Below are 14,360 nucleotides of genomic sequence, written 5' to 3' on the forward strand. Positions count from 1 at the left end.
AATTGCTCTGGCATTTCACCTGGCGAGCCTAAGCCCTTCAAATATCCTGTTCTGAAATAATTCTGCAATACCTTGTTGTATTTATGCTGGCAATATCTCTTATTCTGCCCTGTACCCAATTTCCACCAGTTTTTGTCACTCCATTGTGTTTATTGTATAAAAACAGATTTAAAACAATCTGTCCAATTTATCCGTGAAAATATTCAATGCCCCTCTAGCCCTCCACGGTCCCTGTGGAAGAGAAATCCAGAGACTAACAACCCTCTGAGGAAAGAGATGACTGGAAATATATAACATAGCTACAGTACAATATTACACAACTGGAAATAATAATAAATGTACTTTATTACTGAACCATCAATAATATATCTAATCTATACCAGATATCAACACCAGACTGAAACAACTGAAAGTGGGAGAAAATAATGGGCGGAATTCTCCCCCTCACACCGGGGGGGGGAGAATCGCTGGGGCGCCGAGCGAGTCCCGCCACGCCGTCCCAGCACCCGCAGGCTATTCTCCCATCCCCCGCAAACCGGCACGGCGGGATTCACGGCTGGCAGCTTGGAGAATCGGCGTTCGCCGTTAGTAACGGGCGAGCGGCGATTCTCTGGCCCGAATGGGCTGAGCGGCCTGCCCAACACGACAGGTTCCCGCTGGCGCCATCCACACCTGGTCGCTGCCGGTGGGAACAGCGTGGGTACACTGGGGGGGGGGGGGGGGGCGGCCTGTGTGGGGGGGAGGGGGGATCCTGCACCGGGGGGGCCCTCAAAAGGGGTCTGGCCCACGTTCGGTGCCCACCGATCGGCAGGCCGGCCTCTCTGAGGGAGGACCTCCTTTCCTCCGCCGCCCCGCCAAATCCATCCGACATTTCTTGCGGGGCGGCCGCGGGGAGGACGGCAACCGCGCAGCGCCAAGGCCCAGCGTGTGGAAATGACGCGGTGCCGCTCCTAGCCCCCTGGGTGTGGGAGAATAGGGGCGGGGAGCAGCCTCTGAAGCCAGAGCGAAACACTCCGGTTTTCGGAGAATCCCGCCCCCATGGGAGAATCTCGCCCAAAGTGTTTGACTGACAGAGGTTGGAGACAAGAGGAGGTTTCATTCTGTGTGAAGCTCATTGTTCGACAACACAAAGCCCGCGCTCTGATTGGCTGGAGGACCAGAGTCCTTCCAGCCGGACAAGTCTGCCCATTGGTGAACAGCTCAGAAGGAAAGTCAGTGGTAGCCCCGCCCCCGCAATTACGGAAATTACCCTCTCCCTTGGACATGCGCAGTCCCGGACCACAGTGAGAGATCGCCGAGCGGCTTCTCGCTCTGGCCGGAGCTGTCAGCCGGTTGCCTGGAAACCTCGTCTCGAGGAGCTGTGGAGAGGGGGCGGAACCTAGAAACGTCACCGCCGAACAGAGTGAGTCCTATTGGCTGATTCAAGCTTGTTTTCACTGACGTCACACAAAGCGGAAGTTGGAGGTGAAACTTCCTCCTGTCTCCAACATCTGTGAGTAAAACACTTTCTTTTCTCCCCCTTTCCATTTATTTTCTCGTTCTGACCTTCAATTAGTGACTTGCAGCAACTGAAGGGAAAGGAAGTGAATCCAGGGAGGGTGCAGGCTCTGGAAAGCTTGGCCCAGGTCTCTCTCTCTCTTAAAGACATTGACATCCTTTGCTCCCTCAGCTTGACACATTTATTTGTCTGGCTAAAAGGATGCTCTCTTTCCTAATGTTCACATTTAAAGAGCTGCTTTCCCCAGGAGATGGCTGACATTTAAGGGGGCAGTAAATTAATATCACACTGAGATATATCTGGTGTTGTTACATGGCACAGATTAGATATATTGGGAGGCACGGTAGTACGGTAGTTAGCACGGTTTCTTCGCCACTCTGATGTCCTAGGTTCGATTACCGGCTTGGATTACTGTCTATGCGGAGTCTGCACATTCTACCCGTGTCGCCATGGGCTTCCTCCGGGTGCCCTGGTTTCCTCCAACAGTCCAAAGATGTGCAGGTTAGGTGGATTGGCAATGCTAAATTGCCCTTGGTGTCCATAAAGGCTAGGTTGGTTCACGGGGATATGATGGAGGTGTGGGCTTAAGTAGGGTGCTCTTTTCAAGGGCGGTGCAGACTCGATTGGCCGAATGGCCTCCTGCACTGTAATTACTATGATTATTGTTGGTTTTGTAATAAAGTGCATTTGTTATATTGAGTCTTGAAACATTTTACAGGATATTAGAAGAGAAGGAATTACAGGCAGAAATCTCAAACATCACGTCGAGATCTGACAGAGCCACTTGACTCCTTGGGAGATGAACATTATCGGCATTTGACTCTGGAAGGAGAAATGTCTGCCTGTTCTGTCTGCATCAAAACACTGAAAAAGCAAAGATACATATGTGGGTGAGAGTTTTCCAGAGCACTGACTGTAGAAAGAGGTTGAACCAGTGAGACAGCCTGAAAAAAAGTTGCACCATTCACAGCGGGAAAGACCATACCTTGTATGTGGACAAGGCTTCAACTGATTATCCGATGTGGAGAGAAACCAGGGGACCCAAAACATGGAGAAACCATTCAAACCGTGGATATGTGGTGACTGTGGGAAGAGATACAGCTTCCCATCAGAACTGGAAACTCATCGACGCAGTCACACTGGGGAGCGGCCATTCACCTGCTCTCAGTGTGGGAAGGGATTCACTGAGCTATCCAGCCTGCATACACACCAGCGAGTTCACACTGGGGAGAAGCCTTTCACCTGCCCTCAATGTGGGAAGGGATTCAGTTTTTCATCCACCCTGCAGAAGCACCAGCGAGTTCACACTGGGGAGAAGCCGTTCACCTGCACTCAGTGTGGGAAAGGATTCAGACATTCATGCACTCTGCAGAAACATCAGCGAATTCACACTGGGGAAAAGCCTTTTACTTGCTCTCAGTGTGGGAAGGGATTCTCTCAATTATCCCACCTGCAAGTACATGGGCGAATTCATACCGGGGAGAGGCCATTCACCTGCTCTCAGTGTGGGAAGGGATTCAGTGATTCATCCCACCTATTGACACACCAGCGAATTCACACTGGGGAGAGGCCATTCTCCTGCTCTCAGTGTGGGAAAGGATTTACTCAATTATCCAACCTGCAAACACATCAGCGCGTTCACACTGGGGAGAGACCATTCTCCTGCTCTCAGTGTGGGAAAGGATTTACTCAAATATCCACCCTGCAAACACACCAGCGCGTTCACACTGGCGAGAGGCCATTCACCTGCTCCCAGTGTGGGAAGGGATTTATTGATTCATCCCATCTATTGAGACACCAGCGTATTCACACCGGGGAGTGGCCATTCGTCTGTCCTCAATGTGGGAAGGGATTCAGTGATTCATCCACCTTGCAGTCACACCAGCGAGTTCACACTGGGGAGAGGCCATTCACCTGCTCTCAGTGTGGGAAGGGATTCACTCAATTATCTAACCTGCAGACACACCAGCGAATTCACACTGGGGAGCGGCCGTTCTCCTGCTCTCAGTGTGGGAAAGGATTTACTCAATTCTCCAACCTGCAGACACACCAGAGAGTTCACATTGAGAGCATGTGAACAATTGTTACCCAATGTGGGAAGGAATTCCATGATTCATCGCACATGATGAGACACCAACAAGTTCATAATTAATTTCAGTGGTTCTATTTTGCTGTTATTGTTTCTGCTCTCAGTTTTATCGCGAATGGCATTTTGTTCATTCTTGACAGTTGGTCAATGGAGACGGGCGGGGGTTTCTTTCTGCTGGACTTGTCGCTCTCTTGTCTTTGTCTCCAGTGGGCTGATGCTCTTTGAGCTTTGTTGCGAATACCTGGCTTCAAATTGCACAATGATCACAGAGTGAAAAGGTGTTTGGATTTTTGAAGATATTTGGTCGCCATTTTTCTTTTTAATCCCCCAAAGCATACTTTGTTGCCATGGAGATGGGTCCTCATGGTTACATGGTTCCTTTGCTCAATTTACCTGGGTGTTTCTCACAGAAAGAAACTGTCAAGGTATGAAGGCCAAGTTACCTGTGATAGTTTGGGAAACTGATGGGAGACAGGCAATAGCTAATCTTTGAACCGTGCTGCTGGCCTGCCTTGGTCTGCTTTAAAAGCCAGCTATTTAGCCCAGTGTGCCAAACCAGCTCCTTTAGAAATAATTACATATTTACACGGGGATCAGTTAGCTCCGTTGGCGGTATGGTCTGTTTCTGATGCAGAGCGACATGAACAGTGCGGCTTCAACTCCCACACCAGCTGTGCATATTCATGAAGGCCCAGCCTTCTCAACATTGCCCCTCATCTGATGTGTGGTGACCCTCAGGTTGAATCATCACCAGTCAGCTCTCCCCTCTGTCTGGGCAGCACGGTGGCCTCGTGGTTAGCACAACCGCCTCACGGCGCTGAGGTCCCAGGTTCGATCCCGGCTCTGGGTCACTGTCCGTGTGGAGTTTGCACGTTCTCCCCGTGTCTGCGTGGGTTTCGCCCCCACAACCCAAAGATGTGCAGAGTAGGTGGATTGGCCACGCTAAATTGCCCCTTAATAGAAAAAAAAATAAATAAATAATTGGGTAATCTAAATTAAAAAAAAAAAAGCTCTCCCCTCTGTCAAAGGGGGAGCAGACTATAGACCTCTGGGACTTTGGCAACGTTCATTTCACACATATACAAGACATAGTGATTCCTTTTAGGAATAAAACTCCAACAGGAAAAGTGATGCAACGTGACTAACAAAAAAAGTTAAAAGATTCCATTAGATCCATGGAAGAGACTCAAAGTGGCCAAAATAGTAGTAAGCCTGTGAATTGGGAACTTGATTTAGAATTCAGCAAAGAAGGACCAAGAAACTGATAAAGAGAAAATAGAACATGAGAGCAAACATTAAAACCAACTGGAAAAGCTCCTATCAGAATGTGAAAAGGAAAAGATTAGCAAAGACCAATGTGGGTCCATTCCATACAGAGACAGGAGAGTTTATAATGGGGAATAAGGAAATGGTAGAGAAACTAAACAATGTGAATCTGTCTTCATGGAGGAAGATACATAAATTGCCCCAAAAACTCTAGAGAACCAAGGGACTAGTGATCACGAGGAACTGAAAGAGATTAGTATTAGTGAAAAGGTAGCACTGGAGAAATTAATGTGGTTGAAAGTTAATAAATCCCCAGAAGCTGCTGCTCGACATCCCAGAGCGTTGAAAGAGGCGGCTGTAGAGATAGTGGATACATTGGTGATCATCTTTCAAAATTCTATAGATTCTGGAATGATTCCTGCAGATTGGAAGGTGGTAAATGTAACCCCAATATTTAAGGAGAGTGAGAAAACGGGAACCACAGACCCATTAACCTGACATCAGTAGGAGGTAAAAATGCTACAACTATTTTTTTTTTGAAAATATTTTTATTCACCATTTTCACATTTTCTTCACAATTTACACCCCACCAACAAAAGGTAACATATGTCCATCCCCTTATCAACAACAACAATCCCCTTCTCCCACCACCCCAAACAATGGCCCACCTGACAATATAAGCATAAAATAAAACAACCTTTCCAAGGTTGGAAAATAAAGAAAAGGAAAAAATTGACATATACAGCCCCCCCCCCAATATTCTGGATCTGTTTTCCACATCTTCCATTTTGGCTCACAGACCCTTGTTGGTCTCTATCACCCTCCGCAGCTCCTTCCCCATCGAGGTGAGTTGATCACTGTGCTGCGATAATGCCTCTTCTACTTCCTTCAGCGCCTCACCTTGCTCCCCCACTTCCGCCGCTGCGCTTGATACCGCTGCCCTCACCGGGGCAATCCCGCCCTCCACCAGCACTTTTAATACCGCCCCATCTCCTTCTTTATCGCTTCCATGTGCTTTGTGAACTGTTTTTCAAGTTTCACAGCCATCACCGTGGTCATTTCTTCTGCTGTGAGCAATGCGGCCTCCCCTGGTGCTCCAGCCTCCGCTTTCCTTACAGTTCCTGTGCTGACTTTTGCACTCACCGGCGAACTTCCGTTAACCCCTTTTTCACGGCCGTTTTTCTCCCAAATTTGGCCATTTCTCTTCCCTGTGCCTTCGCACATCCTTTTCAGCCTCTGTTGCTCCTGCGACCGGGTGTTAAAACTCCAAAATTCCTATTCCTGGCTGCCTCCCGCCCGCCCGCCATCACCGGAAGTCCCATGCTACAATCCATTATAAAGGATGTGATTCTTTTGTTATGCTCTTGACATAGCATAAGCTGCTTCCTTGATGTGCACTCTGACAAAGGAAGATTCAGACTTGGAGATAGCTTCAACATATTTATTAAACTGTTAACAATTCTCCTACTTGGATTCGACTCTCCTGTTAATCCTGCTATAGCTACTCAGACTATCTAACCAGACTGCTACAATCCACGTGGTGAGTTTGATGTGTTCAATCAACCCTGTGTACTCTATACCTCATAGAGGTACTGGAGCGGTTCGGGCTTGGAACAGGGTTCACAGCTTGGGTAAAGCTCCTGTACAACGCTCCCATGGCGAGTGTACAGACCAACAATACCAACTCCCAATACTTCCAGCTGCACAGGGGCACCAGACAAGGATGCCCACTGTCCCCGCTGCTGTTCGCACTAGCAATCGAACCGCTAGCAATCGCGCTCAGGGCAGCAAAAAATTGGAGGGGGATCCGAAGGGGAGGTAGAGAGCACAGAGTCTCACTCTATGCGGATGATCTGCTCCTCTATATCTCGGACCCACAAAGCAGCATGGACGGAATCATCGCGCTCCTGAAAGAGTTTGGAGCCTTCTCGGGCTACAAACTCAACATGAGCAAAAGTGAGATCTTCCCATTACACCCGCAGGGGGGGGGGGGGGGCAGCACTAAAGGGGCTGCCGTTCAAACAAGCCCAACATAAATTCCGCTACCTGGGGATCCAAATAGCCCATGACTGGAAAGGGATCCACAAATGGAACCTCACCAGCCTGACGGAGGAAGTTAAAAAGGACCTGCAAAGATGGAACACACTCCCGCTCTCCCTCGCGGGGAGAGTTCAGACGATCAAAATGAACGTACTGCCCAGGTTCCTCTTCCTGTTTAGATCCATTCCGATCTACATCCCCAAGGCCTTTTTCAAAGCGCTGGACAAACTCATCATGGCGTTCGTATGGGGGGGTAAAAATGCTAGGATCCCAAAGAAGGTCTTACAAAAAACAAAAACCAGGGGAGGGTTAGCCCTCCCGAATCTACAATTCTACCACTGGGCAGCAACAGCCGAGCGAGTAAGGGGATGGATCCAGGAGCCAGAAGCTGAGTGGGTGCGTGCGGAGGAGGCCTCCTGCATGGGAACCTCCCTCCGGGCCCTCGCCACGGCAGCACTCCCATCCCCACCCAAAAAACACTCCAGCAGCCCAGTGGTGACAGCCACCCTCCAATCCTGGAACCAACTGCGGCAGCAACTTGGCCTGACCAAAATGTCGAACAGGGCTCCCATCTGCAACAACCATAGGTTCAAACCAGCACTGACCGACGCCACCTTCAAAAGGTGGAGGCAGGACGGGGGGACACTGACAGTCAGGGACCTATACACGGACGACAGGATCGCAACACTGGACGAACTGACAGAGAAATTTCAGCTAGCTGGGGGGAACGAGCTACGGTACCTGCAGCTCAAAAACTTCCTACGAAAGGAGACAAGGACGTACCCACAACCGCCACGACAGACACTACTGGAAGACCTACTGGACGCAAGTATCCTAGAGAAAGGGAACTGTAGTGACATGTATGACCGACTGGTAGATAGGGACGACACCGTACTGGACGCAACAAGGAGGAAATGGGAGGACGACCTGGGGATGGAGATCGGGTGGGGACTCTGGAGCGAAGCACTGCATAGGGTCAACTCCACCTCCACGTGCGCAAGGCTCAGCCTGACGCAACTAAAAGTGGTACATAGAGCCCACTTAACAAGAACCCGTATGAGTAGGTTCTTCCCGGAGGTGGAAGACAGATGTGAACGGTGCCAAAGAGGCCCGGCCAACCACGCCCACATGTTCTGGTCCTGCCCCAGACTCGTGGAGTACTGGACAGCCTTCTTCGAGGTAATGTCCAAAGTGGTGGGAGTGAGGGTGGAGCCATGCCCGATAGTGGCGGTCTTCGGGGTTTCAGAACAGCCAGATCTATTCCTGGGGAGGAGGGCGGATGCCCTTGCCTTTGCCTCCCTGATCGCCCGCCGTAGAATCCTGTTTGGCTGGCGGTCAGCAGCACCGCCCAGAGCTGCGGACTGGCTGTCCGACCTCTCGGAATCTCTCCAAATGGAGAAAATCAAATTTGCCATCCGAGGGTCGGACGACGGCTTCCACAGAACGTGGGAGCCATTCATGCAACTGTTCCGGGACCTATTTGTGGCCAATGTACAAGAGGAAGAATAGTCGGGGGAAGGTAGCGGGAGGGGGGGGGGGGGCTACAGGTTCGTTACGGGGGTTCGATGGCTAGCTAAGGCCCAAAACCAAGCTAAATAAACATGTTGAGGGGGGGGGGGGGGGGGGGGGGCGCAGTTACTACTACGAAGATGCTTACCTGTAAATATGTATGTTAATTTTTGCGTGTTTGTTTTTGTTTGTTTTTTTTTTTTTTCTCTCTCCTAACAATTTGTAATTTGTTCAATATAAAATACGAAAACTGAATAAAAGCATTTATAAAAAAAAAAAACCCTGTGTACTCACTGAGTGCTTCCATTGGAAAGAGGAAGATCATGTGTGCTGTGTCCTTTTATATGGGTTGGTCTAATGCCTCCTGTGGTAGTGTCACCTGTGTGTGTGTCTTGAATTCTGATTGGTCATGTCTCTGGTGCTCCCTCTGGTGTCTATCTAGTCTACATGTGTTTACATTAACCCCTTGTGTATTTACAGTGATGCATATCACCACAGTGATAACATATGAATTAGAAGCATGAGTAAGCCACTCGGCCCCTCGAGCCTGCTTCACCATTCAATAAGTTCACAGCTGATCTGACTGTAACCTCAAGTCCACATTCCTGCTGACCCCCGATAACCTTTCACCCCTTTGCTTATCAAGATTCTATCCTGCTCTGCCGTCAAAATAGTCACAGATTCTGCTTCCACTGTCCTTTGAGGAAGAGTTCCAAATACTCCCAACCCTCTGAGAGAAATGAGTTCTCCTCTGCCTTTAGTGGACAAGTGATTACTTTTAACATATCTCCAATTTCTAAATTATCCCACAAGAGGAAACATCCTTTCCACATCCACCCTGTCAAGGCCCCTCAGGATCTTATACGGTTCAATCAAGTCACCTAAACTCCATCGGACACAAGCCCAGCCTGTCCAATCATTCCTCATAAGACCAGCCTCCAATTCCAAGTATGAGTCCAGTAAACCTTCTCTGAACTGCTTCCAACACATTGACATCATTCCTTAAATGAGAGCAATACTGTACACAGTGCTCCAGATGTGGTCTCACCAATGTCCTGTATAACTGAAGCATAACCTCCCTACTTTTGTATTCAATTCCCCTCACAATAAACAATAACATTCTATTAGCTTTCCTAATTACTTGCTGTACCTGTATCCTCGCCTTTTGTGATTCATGCTCTTGGATACCCAGATCGCTCTGAATCTCAGAGCTCTGCAATCTCTCACCATTTAGATAATAAGCTTTTTATTTTACCTGCCAAAATGGAGAATTTCACATTATCCCACATTATCCTCCATTTTGCAGATCTTTTCCCACTCACTTAACCTATCTATATCCCTTTGTAGTCTCCTTCTGTCCGCTTCAAAATTTACTTTACTATCTTTGTATCATTGGAACATAGGAGCAGGAGTTGGCCATTCAGCCCATCGAGCCTGCTCCACCATTCAATACGATCATGGCTGATCATCCACTTCAATGCCTTTTCCCCACACTATCCCCATATCCCTTTGTGTTATTGGTATTTAGAAACCTGTCAGTCTCAGCTTTAAACACACGCAATGACTGAGCTCCCACAGCCCTCTGGGGTAGAGAATTCCAAAGATTCACAACCCTCTGAGCAAAGAAATGTCTCCTCCGAGACCCGTCCTAAGTGGCTTCTTCCTTATTTTGAAATTGTGTCCCCTGGTTCCAGACTCTCCAACCAGGGGAAACATCTCACCTGCACCTACCCTGTCTGTTCCTTTATGGATTTTGTAAATTTCAATGAAATCCTCTCTCATTCTTCAAAATTCTGGAGAAACGAGGCCTAGGTTCCCCAATCTCTCTTCACATGACAGTCCGATCTTGCTCAGAGCAAGTCTGGTGAACCTTCATTACCCTCCCTCTGTGGCAATAATACCTTTCCTAAGGTAAGGGGAGTAAAACTGCACACCGTACTCCAGCTGTGGTCTAACCAAGGTTCTATACTATTATGCACAATAAAAAGTCTTACAACACTAGGTTAAAGTCCAACAGGTTTGTTTCAAACACGAGCTTTCCGAGCACTGCTCCTTCCAATGAGCTGTGCTCGGAAAGCTAGTGTTTGAAACAAACCTGTTGGACTTTAACCTAGTGTTGTAAGACTTTTTACTGTGCTCACCCCAGTCCAATGCTGGCATCTCCACATCACATCTATACTATTGAAGCATGTCTTCACTACTCCTGTACTCAAATCCTCTTGTGATAAAGGCCAACATCCCATTAGCCTTCTTAATAACTTGCTGCACCTGCATGTTAGCCTTCAGTGACTTATTGACAGGCCGCCTGGGTCCATTTATACCCAGGTCCCTTTACCACGAATACCACTTACGTTAACAGCACACGAGGCTCAGGTCGCACAGAGGGAGACCATTCGGCCCGTTGTGCTAATGCCAGATCTGTGAAAGAGCCAACCAATTAATCCCATTGTCCAGAAATTTTCTTTTCTTTTCAAAGATCTGCCCAATTCCCTTTTGAAAGAAAGAGTTGAATCTGTTTCTTGCAGTCTTTTCAGGTAATGCTCTCCTGATCACAACTTGTCTGTGTTTTAAAAACAAATTATTCAGGATATAGTGTGTTTAGATTTTCATTGAGAATTTCAGAGAGAATGAAAATATTACTCAAAATTAAAGCTCAATCTTTGTCAATCTTTTTGATGAGGGGTCCAACTGTAAGATATCCCAAGTTTGAGGAAAATATAAAAAAAAAAATCCTTTTCTATAACATCACAGAGCCTCCAAAAGTTTTAGATTTTAGATTTAAATATATTGTTACGCGTACTGAGATACAGTGAAAAGTATTGTTCTGCGTACAGTGCAGGCAGATCGTTCCATAGATGAAAAACATAGGACATACAATAAATACACAATGTAAATACACAGACATCGGGTGAAGCCTAATGAATGTGGTGCTAAGTGTAGTCATTATTGTAATGTACAAAACTCTAGGTAGGACTGGGAAATCCATAAATTTTATAATTCCATCACTTTTACACCACATTCATGGCTATAATTAACAAGGTCAAGGAAGTCATTTTAAACTCCTTACATCTAGCTTCTAGCACAGATTATGGAACATTTCTTCGTTAATCACATATTGATTTCATGTCAGAAGCTAGTCACAAAACAGTTGATTATTCAACAATGAATTTTGATTAAGTTATAATTCGCTAAACAATAATAGAGAATTTTGTAATGGCTGAATTGTTCTTTTAAAAATTAAGATTGTACAAACCCAAATGTTTCGAAACTGCAGAGCTAGCAGAAATCGTTTATTCAAAGAAAGTATTCTGATAAATAGCAGCCTATCATATTCTATCCAAGTCTGACTCAAGAATAAGCTTATTATTCAACCTGATCAAGATTAGAAAAAGAGGGCAGCACGGCGGCGCAGTAGTTAGCACTGCTGCCTCACGGCACCGAGGTCCCTAGTTCAATCCCGGCTCTGGGTCACTGTCTGTGTGGAGTTGCACATTCTCCCTGTGTTGGTGTGGGTTTCGCCCCCACAACCCAAAAATGTGCAGCCCAGGTGTATTGGACGTGCTAAAATTGCCACTTAATTGGGAAAAATTAATTGGGTACTTTAAATTTATTTTTTAAAAAGATTAGAAAAGAAGAAAGCTATTGCTTTCCACAAACTGTTTTTTTAAACCAGTGTATCTTGTATTAACCAAATGTATGAATTAGATTACTGTATTAATTAGCTACCAGCAGTAGCAGTAATACCTAGTGAGCCTTAATCGAATTGCAACTAATGAATCCACCATGAATCAGTAGTTATAGTGAAAGCCTGATTTTCTTTTTGCTGTAAAAATGTAAACGCTTAATTGCTGTGTATGTAAAAAATATGAAATGAAGATAAATGTACTGGCAAGAGAGACCTTCAAGTTCAGATTAGCCTCAACATTTGAAACTGTATGAAAAAGGGATTGTATAGAATCAGATAAAGGGATAGTATAAAACAGTTCTATTGTATTCCTGACTAAGATAATGAGGGAAGGTGGTGTCAGTAATTGGAATCCAATTAAATTAATCCAGTGACCAAATTGACCAATTGTCATGTTACAACAGGCCCAACTCTGACGTGAGGTAATGGTTACTTTGGGATAAAAGTAGAGGTTGCGAAGGTCTTCCTTGTTGGCCAAGTACTGAAGATTCCCGAGGCCGAGTTCCAAGGAAATTACTGTCAAAGAAGGAGCCAGACTCCCGAGGCTGAATTCCACAAGAATTACTGTCAAAGAAGGAGCCAGAGAGGGTTACGCTGCTACAGACTGGTCACCCACATGAAGTTGGAAAAGTCAATGTCTTAAAGTTGTTCAGTAAATCATTTCATTTAATAAACTTTTAAATCCAGAGAATTCTGATTTTGACTTAATTGATTAAAGTCTTGTCTGAACCAAAGTGAATTTATTAAATGGTAATTTGTGGGTGTCTGAAATCAATTATGTTCCGGATAAAAGATCAGAAAACAGAAATCTTCAATTAAAAAACTTGCATTTCTATAGCACCTTTCACACCAGAGGAGGTCCTGTATCATCTCAGATGACCACCTGCAAAGTACCATGGGAATTATGGCCACCCCAGGACTCAGACAGACTCAGAGCTTGTGTGTGTATTTGCAACCCAGATAGCTAGACGCGATTGAAACCCCCGCTCGTTTGCATTCTAATGGCCCATTTCCCCAGAACGAAAGAACTGTACTCAGGTAATTGATACAGATTAATCGGCCACTCCCTTTACCCAGGGAGCCCAAACAGCCAGGGTCAATGACCACTAAGGACACGCCCAGCCATCAAGGCACCCGCCCCTTTATGGGCCAAAATCGAAGGCAGTGATCGAAGCCTGTCGAATTATTGGGTCAATAATCGCCCCAAAGAGCACGAAATCCCAGAGGGTTAAGAAGAGACGCAGCCATGTCCTCGGTCTCTCTTGGATCCAGCCTATGCCAACCCAAGTGCAGCATAATGACCAGGCAGACAAGTTCAAGACCAACGATTGCTACCAGATGGATGAGCCCAGCAGAAACAGAGCCACTTCTTCCACCCAGCCATGCGAGATCTGGACAAAGGCCTTGTTCATCTGCATAGAGCCGGTTGCACTGAAGTTAAGTATACGTTATTGTAGTTGTTAGGTGTAGTTTAACTTGTCGTGTTTTTGTGTTGCATGTCGAAGTCATCCTTGTGTTTAAAGAAACCATCTTTGAACTTGAACTGACTAACTGGTTATGTGGTCCTTTGATCGATATCTGATAAAACCTTGTGGTGGTATCATTTGATACCTGGCGACTCTAAAGAGCATCATTATTTAAAAAAGCAACAGGCCCAACATACTTTACAGCCAATGAAGTACTTTTGAAGTGTAGTCACTATTATGAATGAAGCGCAGCAGCCAACTTACACACAGCAAGATCCCACACACAGCAATGTGATAATGAGCAGATGATCTGTTTTGAGTGATGTTGATTGAGGGATAAATATTGACCAGGACACCGGGGATAACTCCCCTGCACTTCTTCAAAATAGCGGCTGTGGGAACTTTTACACCCACCTGAGAGGGGCAGACAGGGCCTCAGTTTAACATCTTATTTGAAAGAAGGCTGTTCTGACAGTGCAGCACTCCCTCAGTGCTGGGACCAGGAATGTTGGAACTGGTTTTTGTCCACAGTTCCCTGACTTGGCCTTAACCTTCTGACTCATAGGTGATAGTGCTGCCCACTGAGCCCTGACTGACACTAGCTAGAAAGGAAAAGTAACACTTTAAAACCCTCTACCTTTTGCCTCCAGTGCCTAAATCTAATAACTAAAAACCCAGTATAAATAACATATTTCACTGACAAATGTTGAAGTGTTGATTTGGAGCCACAAGTTTTAACTTCCCACTTGCTCCTCTGCACCTTTCTGTCTCTATTGCTCGTCTCAGTGACAGCCAGGAGACGGAGCT

At 46.4% G+C, this 14,360-nt stretch overlaps 1 protein-coding gene across 2 annotated transcripts; it reads left to right on the forward strand.

Moving 5' to 3' along the window:
* Nucleotides 1-1,362: 1,362 nt before the first annotated feature.
* LOC119951363 (zinc finger protein 239-like) lies at nt 1,363-13,505 on the forward strand. 2 transcript variants are annotated; one of them, XR_005457596.1, is made up of 2 exons: nt 1,363-1,492; nt 12,492-13,505. XR_005457596.1 is itself a non-coding variant. In XM_038774505.1 (2 exons), exon 2 carries the CDS (start codon nt 2,547-2,549, stop codon nt 3,573-3,575), a length of 1,029 nt encoding a protein of 342 aa, XP_038630433.1. In that variant the 5' UTR covers nt 1,399-1,492; nt 2,217-2,546; the 3' UTR covers nt 3,576-4,383. The 2 variants fall into 2 exon arrangements, 1 of the variants encoding a protein (XP_038630433.1); XM_038774505.1 differs by lacking the exon at nt 12,492-13,505 and adding an exon at nt 2,217-4,383 and having other exon boundaries at nt 1,399-1,492.
* Nucleotides 13,506-14,360: the final 855 nt, after the last annotated feature.

The sequence above is a fragment of the Scyliorhinus canicula genome, chromosome 17, assembly GCF_902713615.1.
Source record: "Scyliorhinus canicula chromosome 17, sScyCan1.1, whole genome shotgun sequence".
NCBI classification, from domain to species: Eukaryota; Metazoa; Chordata; class Chondrichthyes; order Carcharhiniformes; family Scyliorhinidae; genus Scyliorhinus; species Scyliorhinus canicula.